This window comes from Myripristis murdjan, chromosome 15 (genome assembly GCF_902150065.1).
Source record: "Myripristis murdjan chromosome 15, fMyrMur1.1, whole genome shotgun sequence".
Lineage (NCBI taxonomy): Eukaryota > Metazoa > Chordata > Actinopteri > Holocentriformes > Holocentridae > Myripristis > Myripristis murdjan.
Genome location: NC_043994.1, coordinates 32,972,462 through 32,984,961, shown reverse-complemented (window position 1 = coordinate 32,984,961; position 12,500 = coordinate 32,972,462). Strand labels below are relative to the sequence as shown.

The window sequence follows — 12,500 nt, the reverse complement described above, 5'->3', positions numbered from 1 at the left end:
CTCTCTCTCTCTCTCCCCCCCCTCCCTCTCTCACTCTCTCTCTCTCTCCCTCTCTGTCTGGGCGATCGACATAGAAACACAGTATTCCCTCACATATTATTTATTTGGTCGTATTTGTCAGTTTCTTTCTTTCTGCTGTTCAGCTGCTAGTTCTTATGTTTCCAGCAGCACCTGAATGCAGCACCGTGCTCAGGAGGGGCTCAGGAGGGGCTGGGACGGGCTGGGGAGGGGCCGGGGGGGGGGGCTCGGGAGAGGCTGGGCACTGGGGAGGTCACAGGTTGTTGGTTCAAATCCACAGAGCAGCTGAAGGAAGATCTGTCCAGTCCTGCTGCAGAGGCACCGGAACGCACCACGAGACCCTGCAGTGACCGTGTGAACTTTATTATACCAGAGTCCACACACACACACACACACACACACACACACACACACACACACACACACTCAGAGTTCGCGTCCTGTCCTGTCAGGAAGGAGCGTTCCACACCCAGAGCCAAGCCCAGAATAACCTGCTGGGTAATTATAGACACACACACACACACACACACACACACACACACAGATCATTGGTCATTGTCTTGCTGTCGTGAAGACAAAGGACACACACACACACACACACACACACACACACTCTGTAGTAAAGTCTTACATAACAGAGTCATCCTGTTATTGTGAGGATTTCCACTGCAGCCTGGGTAACCTGTGTGTGTGTGTGTGTGTGTGTGTGTGTGTGTGTGTGTGTGTGTGTGTGCATTGGTGCAAATCCCGGGGGGGTCAAGTGGTCAGTGTCCCCCCCACTTTTAAGAGACGTCCCCTCCACTTTTCAAAGATATCCCTCCCATCCATGAGTTAGAGAAAAAAAAACGTGTGTGTGTGTGTGTGTGTGTGTGTGTGTGTGTGTGTGTGTGTACACTTTTGAAATAATTTCTCACATAAACACGACACTTCTGAAAGGATTCTTAAAGTAGCACCCCCCGTGTCTCCTGCTAAATGGTTTGTCCCTACAGCTCTGTAAGTGACATCAGCCCAAACCCTTTGAATGTGCAAACTGCACTTTCAGAATTATTCAATATTATGGAAAAATGTGGCAAATTCATTTGATTACAAACTGTGTTGTGGACATGATAGAAATGAAAAGCCAAACCATAAAAGACTATCACTGCACCTTTTGATGCGTTTGGTGAAAATAAAACAAATGAAAGAGAGAAGTAATCAAGTATCATTAATGTTGTCATTTTGTCAACTGGCCCCTGGCTCCATGTCATTTTCCTAAAGTGGCCCCCAGGTTCAGGTGTTTCTGTGTCCCTGCCCTGGAGCAGCGGCCACACAGGGGCAGACCGCTGACGTGTGCATTCATATTGGTCATGGTTAATATGGTGACCCCCCTCTTTGGAGAAAGTAAGGACTTGACCCCCCCAGTGGTGGAGTCGGATGTGCGCCCCTGTGTGTGTGTGTGTGTGTGTGTGTGTGTGTGTGTGTGTGTGTGTGTGTGTGTGATATAAAATGGAACTTAAAGTAAATAATTTCTGTTGCCTAGCAACCCACACTAAATGTGGGTGTGTAACTTCTGAGGCAACACTGCAGGCAACACTGACATCACGCTGATCAGTTCCTGTAAGGGCCCTCAGGCTGAGCAGAACGCAGAACGCAGAACGCAGCACGCAGCCGGTGGCGTGCTGAAAGCGCATGGCTGCTGTGGGTCGGCGTCTGAGCGGCGGCTCGTCAGGACGACGTGCTGATGTGTGGCGCTGCGTCCTGATTGGCTGCTGAGCGGTGATGCAGCTCATCTCCTCCAGCTGTGAGCAGATGTTCTAACCCTAACACATTTCCAGCAGGTGTGGAGGTGAAGATGACCTCAAAGTGGAGCCCCGTCCCTCTAGCACCTGACAGGAGCTGCAGCTCGTTTGCATATTAATGAGCTCATCATCCAATTAACGCAGACAGACCAATTAAAACTGTCCTAATTAACATATGGACTGGATTAAGAGCCAGTAACACATGTGACACTGTGACAGTCTGTGTGTGTGTGTGTGCGTGTGTGTGTTATACCAGCTGTGTTGGCCGTGTCAACGCACACACACACACACACACACACACACACACACACACACACACACACACGCACACACACTCCCTTCTCTCTCTGATTGGTCAATTAGTTATTTCAGTGTTTTAGTGAACTTTGTGGTTTGACCTCAGGTTGTAACTGTCTGGCTCCACCCCCTCTGCCCCGCCCCCTCCGCCCCGCCCCCTCTGCCCCGCCCCTCTGCTCCACCCCAGTCTGGATTCCAAACACACCCAGAACATTTCCCACAGAGTGACTCCTCTCTCTCTCCGTCTCTCCACCACTCGCTCTCTCCAGGAATGTTTCCTCTCCTGGAGCGTACAGCTGTCCACACACACACACACACAAACACACACACACACACACACACACACACTGGACAGAGTCGGGAAGGGGAGGAGAGGATGAGGAAGGCGACTCCCTGGCTCTGGACCAGGAGGTGTGTGTGTGTGTGTGTGTGTGTGTGTGTGTGGGATGACATCACAGCGCCACTAACAGGACCACAGCTCAAACTGCAGTACAACTTCAGTGTAGTGCAGTACACACTTACTGTCTGTGCGGTACTGCGTGGTTCTGTGTATTACATTGCAGTACTTTGTGGTAGTATGCAGTACTTTGTGGTAGTATGCAGCATTACATTCTGTCATACTGTACACTGTGTACTAGTGTGTGTGTAACAGTGTGGGCCTCTGTAGGACTGTGTGTGTGTGTGTGTGTGGTGTTCATTTGAGACCATGAAGTAATGAAGCTGCAGAAATTAAGATGTGGTGCTATGTGTGTGTGTGTGTGTGTGTGTGTGTGTGTGTGTGTGTGTGTGTGTTGCAGGCGGAGGGGGAAGACAGTCTGAAGAAGATGCAGCTGATGGAGTTGGCCATCCTGAACGGGACGTACCGCGACGCCAACATCAAGTCCCGTAAGGCTCTCAGCTGTGTGTGTGTGTGTGTGTGTGTGTGTGTGTGTGTGTGTGTGTGTGAGTGTGTGTGTGTGTGTGTGTTTGTGTGTGTGTGTGTGTGTGTGTGACCACATGATGTCGCACAGAGTGACATCACAGCGGTTCCTCTGGGTCATGTGATCTGGATCCTGTCTGAGGTCCTGAGGTTCTCCTGATGTTCTGTCAGAACTGAGCTGCAGTGTGAAGACATGAACCAAAACCAGGTCTAACTGGACCTGGATCATAAGTTCCAGGTGAACCGAGGCTGACCTCAGACCTGGAGGTGCTTTAAGGCCGAGACTCAGCCAGTTTACAAAGTCCTAATCCCCCTTGGAGCTACAGGTAGACCTGGCCTGAGGTTAGACCTGGACTACAATTAGACCTGATCTGAGGTTAGACCTGGACTACAGTTAGACCTGGTCTGAGGTTAGACCTGAACTACAGGTAGACCTGGACTACAGTTAGACCTGGACTGCAGTTAGACCTAGACTATAGTTAGACCTGGACTACAGTTAGACCTGGACTGCAGTTAGACCTAGACTATAGTTAGACCTGGACTACAGTTAGACCTGGACTGCAGTTAGACCTGGACTATAGTTAGACCTGGTCTGAGGTTAGACCTGAACTACAGGTAGACCTGGACTACAGTTAGACCTGGACTACAGTTAGACCTGGTCTGAGGTTAGACCTTGACTACAGTTAGACCTCGTCTGAGGTTAGACCTGACTACAGTTAGACCTGGTCTGAGGTTAGACCAAGTCTGATGTTAGACCTGGACTACAGTTAGACCTGGACTGCAGTTAGACCTGGACTATAGTTAGACCTGGACTACAGTTAGACCTGGACTGCAGTTAGACCTGGACTATAGTTAGACTTGGTCTGAGGTTAGACCTGACTACAGTTAGACCTGGTCTGAGGTTAGACCAAGTCTGATGTTAGACCTGGACTACAGTTAGACCTGGTCTGAGGTTAGACCAAGTCTGAGGTTAGACCTGGACTACAGTTAGACCAAGTCTGAGGTTAGACCTGGACTATAGTTAAACCTGAACTACAGGTAGACCTGGTCTGAGGTTAGACCTGGACTGCAGTTAGACCTGGACTACAGTTAGGCCTGGCCTAAGGTTAGACCTGGTCTACAGTTAGACCAGGACTACAGTTAGGCCTGGTCTGAGACCAGTTTGTTCCAGTCTTGTTTCACAGTGCTGACCTGCATCCTGAGTGTGGCTCCTGGCTCCTGGGATCTGGACTGGGTTTAGTCCTGGACTAAGGAGCTACAGATTTAGCATTTAGTCTCTCAGATTAATTAATCTGACTGAGCACAAAAGACCACAGCTGCAGTTCAGAGACTGGCTGTTCTAACTGAGCGACTCTCCTCATTGGTCGCTGAGTCCCTGTGGGCGGGGCCAGGGCCTGCGGCCTGCAGCTACAGAGTTTACACAGGAATCCTGGACATGCTGACTTAACGAGGTAGCATCGTTAGCCTGCAGGAGCTACTCAGCCAATTAACAGGCAAAAAACACCCTAATGTGTGAGTGTGTGTGTGTGTCTGTGTGTGTGTGTCTGTGTGTGTGTGTCTGTGTGTGTGTGTCTGTGTGTGTGTGTGTGTGAGACAGACTGTATGCTAACTGCTAACTGCTAGCTGCTCTAACGGAAGCCTGATACTAACTGTTTCTCCTCCTTCACCTCCTCCCCTCCTCTCCCTGTCTCCTTGTTTCCTCCCCTCTTCTCCCTGTCTCCTCTCCTTGTCTCCTTGTCTCCTTCTCTCTCTCTCTCTCTTTTCTCACTCCAGCCGCCCTTGCCTTCTCTCTTGCAGCTTCTTCTCAGACTCCTCGCCTTATACCTGGCCCCGCCCCCGTCCTGGCCCCGCCCACCGCCTTGCGCACTCCCGCCCCCGCTGGCCCCGCCCTCATGCCACTGATTCGTCAGATCCAGACGGTGCTGCCGAACGGGGCGCCCCACCCGGGCGCGGCTGCGCTCGTCCCCCCGGGCGCCGAGTCCGGCCTGATCTACGCAACGCCATACGAATACCCGTACGCTCTGGCGGCGCCGGCCTCCATCTTGGAATACCCCCTGGACTCCAGTGGGGTGCTAGGTAAGCCCGCCCCGCCCTGCCCCTGCGACTGCCCCCCCACGCCCCACCAGCACCCCCATCACCACCCCCATGGCCAGTGGAGCCCCGCCCCCACGCTGCTCCTCAGACACGCCTCCTAAACAGAAAGAAAGCCCCCCCAACCAACCCCAACCCCTCCCCCCTCCAGCCCGCTGCATGCCACACCTCCTCAGAGTTAACCCCGCCCACCTCCTCCTTTGCCAGGTGCCACACCCACCCAGAGGACGCCCGACAGAGAGAGAGAGAGAGAGAGAGAGAGAGATTGGCTTTTCTTGTTTCTGTAAATACCAAATAATTTGGCGGCGTCTGAAAATGCCACACTACCCCCCCCCCCCCAACCCCCCCCTCCTCCACCCCCACCCCCATCACCTGCCCACTACCCCCCCCCCCCGCCTCTGCCCGACCTCGTTAAGACGCTGACAGGATGGCATCATGGGAAATGCCTCCTCCACAAAGACTGAAGCTTGAGTTTGTAAAAAAAACTGAACTGCCAACACAACAGGGGGGCGTGGCCTATTGTCAGACGCCTCCTTTGATTGGTTCTCACTCTAAGCGGGTGAGGCAACCTGATTGGCTGCCGTGTTAGCGGACATGGACTTTGTGAACAGGAGGAAGACGGGCCGAGCGAGGACGTGTTCACCCTCTCTCTCTCTCTCTGTCTGAACTTTTCCAAGGCCTGCCAACACACACACACACACACACACACACACACACACACACACACACACATATTTTCTCCATAGCGGCCTTCTTTTGAGTCTTAAGACGCCATGAAACGCTGAGCCGAGCAGCCAGACAGTCAGACAGACAGACAGACAGACAGACAGCTGTCTTACTACTGAGGTTTACACTGGCCATCACACACACACACACACACACACAGTCTTGTTGCAGTGTGCATGGCGCCCCCTGCAGGCGGAGCCACATGACAGCAACATGGCGGCACGTTTACATGTTCAGCCTCTCAGTACAGAAACAGGAAGTGGCGGGCTGCCAGCGGAGAGCGCCCTCTCTCTGCGGGGGTTGATTTATCACACAGGTGAGACGCAGCACAGGTGTGCGTGTTCAGGTGCAGATGTTGGTCTCGCTGAGCTCGGAGCTCGGCTGCGTGGACAGAATGTGCAGCGCGTCCTGACTCCACACGGCGGGGCTGCTCACAACAATTTAAACACAAAAATAACAAACCTGGAAAGGTGTTTCCTCGTATGAAGGTGATTTGAGGAGCTCAGAGGTCATGTGACCTGCTGCCGCTCCTAACGCTAAACATGTGGAAAAAAACAAGAACAGGAAACAGACGTGTTTCCAGACAGATGCCCAGTCACATGACCCGTCCTGGAAAATCAGCTGCTACACTGAGAAACAGTTGTGTGCAAAACTCGATAAATCAACCCCTTAAAATGTATTTCCTACTGTGAGATACTTTGCATTAAATTAAATTATTTGCATTAAAAAGAAAACAGCAAATAGTTATCAGTTAAGAATACAGCGTCGTGTTGGCAGACATGTGACACATCGGCTGCTAACTGAGGTGCTCTCCACCAGGGGGCGCTGCATTCGACTCTCCGTCTAAATTGTTTCCCAACAGACCAGAAAGCCGGTTGTGATGGAGGCGTTTCAGGTACCGAGCTGTCTGTCTGTCTGACTGTCTGTCTGACTGTCTGTCTGACCGCCGCGCTCGGCTGGGAAACAGCTGCCATGTCGTCTGTGTGGCTTTGCTCTCTTGGCTCCGCCCAGTCGAGTGCGGCTGTGATTTCAGCGGCGAAGACGTTTGTACTACTGTCACGTGCCGACCAAGCCTCAGCGCTCCGGCCTGCGACGGAGCAGCTCCTGTCAGTATTATATTTAAGAAGATAACTGGAACGATGCACTTGCTCCCGCTCGCCCTGATGTCATGTGACTAGCAGCTTCCTCACTCAGTGGCTGTAGATGCATAATAAAACCTGTGAACCTGTAACAAGGACTCAACACGTAACGGAAGGCGGCTCCGTGCCCATCTTATGCTACTAAGTCACAGATTTCACCTTGTTACGAAAAATGAGTATAATTTTGTGCCTTAACATGTATTTTCTAATGATTTTTGCGTAACTAGTTGTTGTATAGAGGTGTTTGTTTGTTTGTGTACATGTTCCTGTATCAGCCTGTTGTGTGATGATGCGGACGGGACGTCCCGTATCCTGATGTCTTCCATAACACTGTGGTGATGTTTGCGACCTGGTGCAGGTGCGGTGGCCGCTAAAGTGCGAAGGCATGACATGCGAGTCCATCCTTACCAAAGGGTCGTGACCGCAGACCGAGGTTAGTTTGGCCACCTGTGCTGTGTGTCTCCACGGCCGACCTTCCCAACGCCACCACACCCCGGTCCACCCGTCCGGCAGTGATGACGCCGTTTTCCGTCTCAAAGTCTCTCGCCTCCAAATCCAGATGAATCAGGCTTGAGCTGAACCTGCCAGAGGGGGTGTGGTCATTTTGGCATTTTTTGATGATGAACCGTTGTTTAAAACAGTTTCATATGACAAAATGTCCAAAAACCACACAGCTGGGACATTTAGATAACAGAAAGAAGTCTATCAAGCCTTTTTCGAGACTTTTATTCATTATTAATGAGCTGCTGGCTGCTGATTGGCTGGTGGTGTTGGTGGCCCTGCCCTCCTCCCTGCTGCCGCACATAGCCAGGCTGATGTCCATTTAAAACTCCTGATGAAGCCCTATTATGACAATTGGGAAAAAAAACTGGGGCGGATTCTGATTGGCTTGTTTTTCTGGTGACATTCATGCTAAAACTAGGAAAACCCTGATTTCTCAAATGTTTTCCGGACAGATCTGTGCTGAAGGCCCGTCAGGACTGTGGTCCAGTAAAAACGCTCTTATTTCTTTGTAAACCAACATGGAGCTTCCTGTCAGCTGGACACCAAACGAAGCTGCAGGGTTGGTTCCATTTTGAGAACGTTCCTGTCAGCCGGTCCCTCGTCTGGGTTCTGGTTCCTTAAACAGCCAAACGAAGCCGAGACAGAGACGGAAGACAGAAGAACCGAGTTTGAATTCAAAATGCTGTAAGTCAGCTGAAGGCGAGAAAACGGCGCGAGCGGACGGAGGGAAGGATGGCCTGCAGGATGGGCTTTGGGAAAGCCGGCCAGCATGACTGATGTCTGCTGTTCGATGTTACCCCCCGTGTGTGTGTGTGTGTGTGTGTGTGTGTGTGTGTGTGTGTGTGTGTGTATGTTCGGGATGTGGTCCGACATCCTCTGCCTGCAAACTGCCGACTTTCCGTCAGAACTCCACCTCCTTGGACGGAAGCAGTTTTGGTTCCTCCCAGAGTTTGTTTGTAGGTTCCTTCATGTTCCTGATGATCACAACAGAATAATGAGGCTCCAAACACACAAACATTCAGCCACGTTCCAACAGAGATCCTGCTACGTTCTGCTCCGTTATTTCGAGGACTTTATGCATCCGCCATGATGTTGATGACAAATAACGGGCCGATCCTTAAAACAGAAAGGAAATCTTGTGTTAGCTTCCCTGCTCTGATCAGCAAGAAGGTCTTTGTTATTGCCACTTTAAGTCTTAAAATATTCAAGTTCTCAGCTCCCTACATCAGCTAATGCTTTGTTCAAAAGTATTTATCTGTATGCAGAAACCAAGTGCAGGAAAGTCAGACCTTTTATTTTTTACCATCTCAGATTTTTTTTTTTTTTTTTTTACACTGAACTGGCTTCCCTTTTGTTGGTGTTTCTGCACCAAAAGGCTCGATCCCTTGTTTTAAAAACACCAGTTTTGTAATTGGACTGTAGACTGGATGTATGGAACATGATTTACTGACAGATGAAGTTTCTATCTGGGCGATAAAAACTTTCCAAACAGAAGGTCCACAGGATCAAGTCGTCTGAGATGAAACGTTCAGAGTTTGATGCGATTATCGAGGAATCTGACGTTCCTGCTGCTGCTCAGCCTCAACAACCTTCATCACATTTATCACAACGTGGAGGAGCTCCACTTCCTCTTCCATAATATAGTCTGAATGTTTAGCACAAACAAACAAAACAACAAAACAAAACAACATGGCAAGATCCGGAGAGTGAAATGAACGGTTTCCGTTCCACATCACTGCTTCAGTATCAGAAAATACACAGATTTCCCAAAATGCATTGCGTGTTGCTGAGGAGCAGCAGAAATGTTATTTTCCCGCCTGACTCTCGAGGTGAGAGACGTTCTTGAACAGGGTTCCCACGCAGCCTGGAGAACCTGGAAAACACCTGCAAGGTTAGGGCCCAGTTTTCCAGCCACGGGAAAAACCTGGAAAATTCCAAAACTGACAAAAATGTCCTGGAAAAAGGAGCGAGATCCTGGAAAAGTTATGACGTCATGTTTTTAAGTGTTCTACTTGCTCACGTTCCACATGTTTAGCACTTTGATCAAGATGGTGTTTCCATGGAAACAACACGACGCTTGCGTGCCGTTGGCATGTCGCTAACGTGTTGCTTACGTGTCAGCGACACGTTCAGAGGTCACTGAATACGACCTTGAAGAGTCCTGGAACGTGGGAACCCTGCAGGGACACATGAAACAAGCGCACGCTGTTAGGAGAGTTTGTTACTAAAAGGTCAAACTTTAATCCGTATTGAACAACAGACTAAGTAACGGTTAGGTAACACTCACAGAATTAATGAAACAAAAATCTGATCAAATTGCACAAAGTTCCTGGGCGGAGCCTGTCGCCGCGGCAGCGCCGGACCGCCGCTCGCTTCCTTTAACAGATCTGACCCGTCTAAACCCGCGTCAGCAGCACTGAGCACGCCGTAACAGCTGACCCGACTGGACCGGGCGGGGGCGGGGCACGGCGCCGGGCGGGGCGGGCTGCGTTCAGGGTCGACCGGTAAACCTGTGTGTTCGCCAGCGTGCAGCTCTGATGGAGGCAGAGGAGAGGACAGGTGAGGCAGGACAGGTGAGGCTCCTCATCAGCTCAGAGTGACACTCCAGACCCCTGAGGGCCCCCAGGGCAGGGCTTTTATCCTGAAAATATTTTACTGAAACTGAAAAACATTTTTCACAAATAATATTTTTAAAATTTTGCTGTTTTGGCCGATGCCGACGCATTTGTGTTGCAAAGAGCAGATTTTCATCTTAAAATATATTTTTTTAAAACGGACACTTTTCTTTGACTTTCGTGTCATTAAAAATCTTTTTTAATTTAGTATTTATTTTTTTAAACAAGACTCTACACTGTACACCACAAATGTTTCATCTTTACCAAAGTAGCATCTTTTAACAATATTAGTGAAAGGAAACAAAGGGAAGACGTAAATGAAACATCAAAATAAAAGCCTGCCCTGGCTCCTGGGTCTCAGCTGGTTGGGTGTTCTCTGTTTGTGTTGCTTCAGAGAAGAACCTTCAAAAAGCAAAGACAAACCTCTCAGCTCCTTTTGGGTTTTTTTTTTTTTTTCAGTCTGGTGAAGGAGCCACACCTTCCTCGTGTCTTTCTGTCTGTTGGATTAAGACGACGGCACAAATCTTATTTTGCACTGAGCTCAAAGAAAGGAAATAAAAAGCAGCATAGTTGCTCTCCTCTGCAGCCGGCGGGGCGACGCCTGGAAAACAAACCTCATGACGATGATCTGAAACGAATAAATGTGTTTATTCTGAAGCTGCGACCGAGGACATGCATTTTACACAAAAATGATTCCACTTGACATGTTTTTTATGTTTTACTGTAAGCTTCTTTTTTATTTTTTAGCTGTTGCAAAGAAAATAGTATTTACATGGAGCTTCTTGAAATATATATATACAAATATATATATATATATATAAATACATATATTACAAAAATCTATAAAGCAGGAATGTATATGAAATGTCAGATTTTACTTGTATTTTGCAAAGAAATAGCCAGAAGACTGTAGAGGCTGTTTGTAGGAGAAGACGTATTCGCATCATAGCAGCTTTATAGTGCCACTTTAGAAATTTTCCTCTATTTTTGAATATATTTTAGGGCTTTATACAGAAAACAGGACCTTTCCAGTGTTTATATGCAAGTGCATTTTCTATGATGATGATGATGATGATGATGATGATGATGATGTCCTGTGAACTGTCCGTAGAGTTTTGAGTTGAGCGCTTTAGCTGCTTCGACCTGCCGTGGGTAGTCGCTCTTTAGCTCAAAAAATAATAAAAAAATGTCTTGTTGCTTTGTACCATGACAGCAAAGATTTCCATGTTTGTTGTACATAGAAATGATTCATTGAAAAGGCAATAAAACTTCTATTGATAAAAACAACAACAACAACAACAACAAAACTGTTTTGGCCCTAAATATTTATGATGATGCTGCTTGTCCTCTTTTCTGATTCGTCGCCTTTAAGATTCAGCTCCGTCTCACTCGCCGCTTTCATTTGAACTTTTTTCCTCCCTGCCGCTCACCTGTCGCTCTGCCACTCACCTGTCGCTCACCTGTCGCTCTGCCGCTCACCTGCTGCTCTGCCGCTCACCTGTCGCTCTGCCACACACCTGTCGCTCTGTCACTCACCTGTCACTCTGCCACACACCTGTCGCTCTGCCGCTCACCTGCTGCTCTGCCGCTCACCTGCCGCTCACCTGTCGCTCTGCCACACACCTGTCGCTCTGTCACTCACCTGTCACTCTGCCACACACCTGTCGCTCTGTCACTCACGTGCCGCTCACCTGTCACTCTGCCGCTCATCTGCCGCTCATCTGCCGCTCACCTGCCGCTCACCTGTCCACCTGTCTACCTGTCCATCAGCCTGTGTGCTGTTTGCTTTGACCCTCTGAGACTCAGAAGTGAAGCTGCTCAGTTTTGATCTGCAGATTCTCATGTAGATAAATATTCCCGAGCTCACGGCGTGTGAATGTCAAACCTGAGACAAGCAAAGCTGGAAACACGAGCTCACCTCTTCGCTGGAAAAAATTCTAAAACTTTTCATCGTGCTTTGACTTTTCCTCTTCGTGTCATTTCATTTTTATTTTTTGTTTGTTTTCTTTTTTTTAATTTCATGGGTAGCCTACACTTTACAGCAAAAGGTTTTTATAGATGTAGATATTTATAGATATATGTGTGAAAAGAAATAAGGGGGTTTTTGTTCAGAGGGTCAAACAAACTAATGAAGCAGCACGAGCCACCAGGTGGCGCCCTGGGCTGCAGTCGCTCCACCAGAGGACGCCAACACAGTAAAACTCCCAGCATGCAGTTCGTCAGTGTGAACTCTCCTGGAGGGGCGGAGCTTCGTTCTGCCAAAAGATTCTCCCTTACTTGGTGGAGGCCAAAATATGACCAAAATATTAGTAAAAAACAAACAAACAAACAAACAAACAAAAACAACAAAAAAACTTACAAAAACAGAAAACTAGTTTTATGAGCACATGCAAACTAAAACTGCAAGAACATT

General features: G+C 48.9%; 1 protein-coding gene across 3 annotated transcripts in view; it reads left to right on the top strand.

Annotated features, from left to right (window-relative positions):
• Nucleotides 1-11,291, top strand: part of qkib (QKI, KH domain containing, RNA binding b) — a 60,896-nt gene extending 49,605 nt beyond the window's left edge. The window contains exons 5-8 of one of the 3 annotated variants that reach the window (XM_030071284.1): nucleotides 2,891-2,978; nucleotides 4,786-5,088; nucleotides 7,327-7,401; nucleotides 10,746-11,291. In XM_030071284.1, coding sequence (XP_029927144.1) covers nucleotides 2,891-2,978; nucleotides 4,786-5,088; nucleotides 7,327-7,401; nucleotides 10,746-10,780 — 501 coding nt within the window. In that variant the 3' untranslated portion in view covers nucleotides 10,781-11,291. Of the gene's footprint in view, nucleotides 1-2,890; nucleotides 2,979-4,785; nucleotides 5,208-7,326; nucleotides 7,715-10,745 lie in introns of those variants that run through there. The other 2 variants (XM_030071285.1, XM_030071283.1) reach the window with 2 other exon arrangements.
• The last annotated feature ends 1,209 nt before the right edge of the window (nucleotides 11,292-12,500 follow it).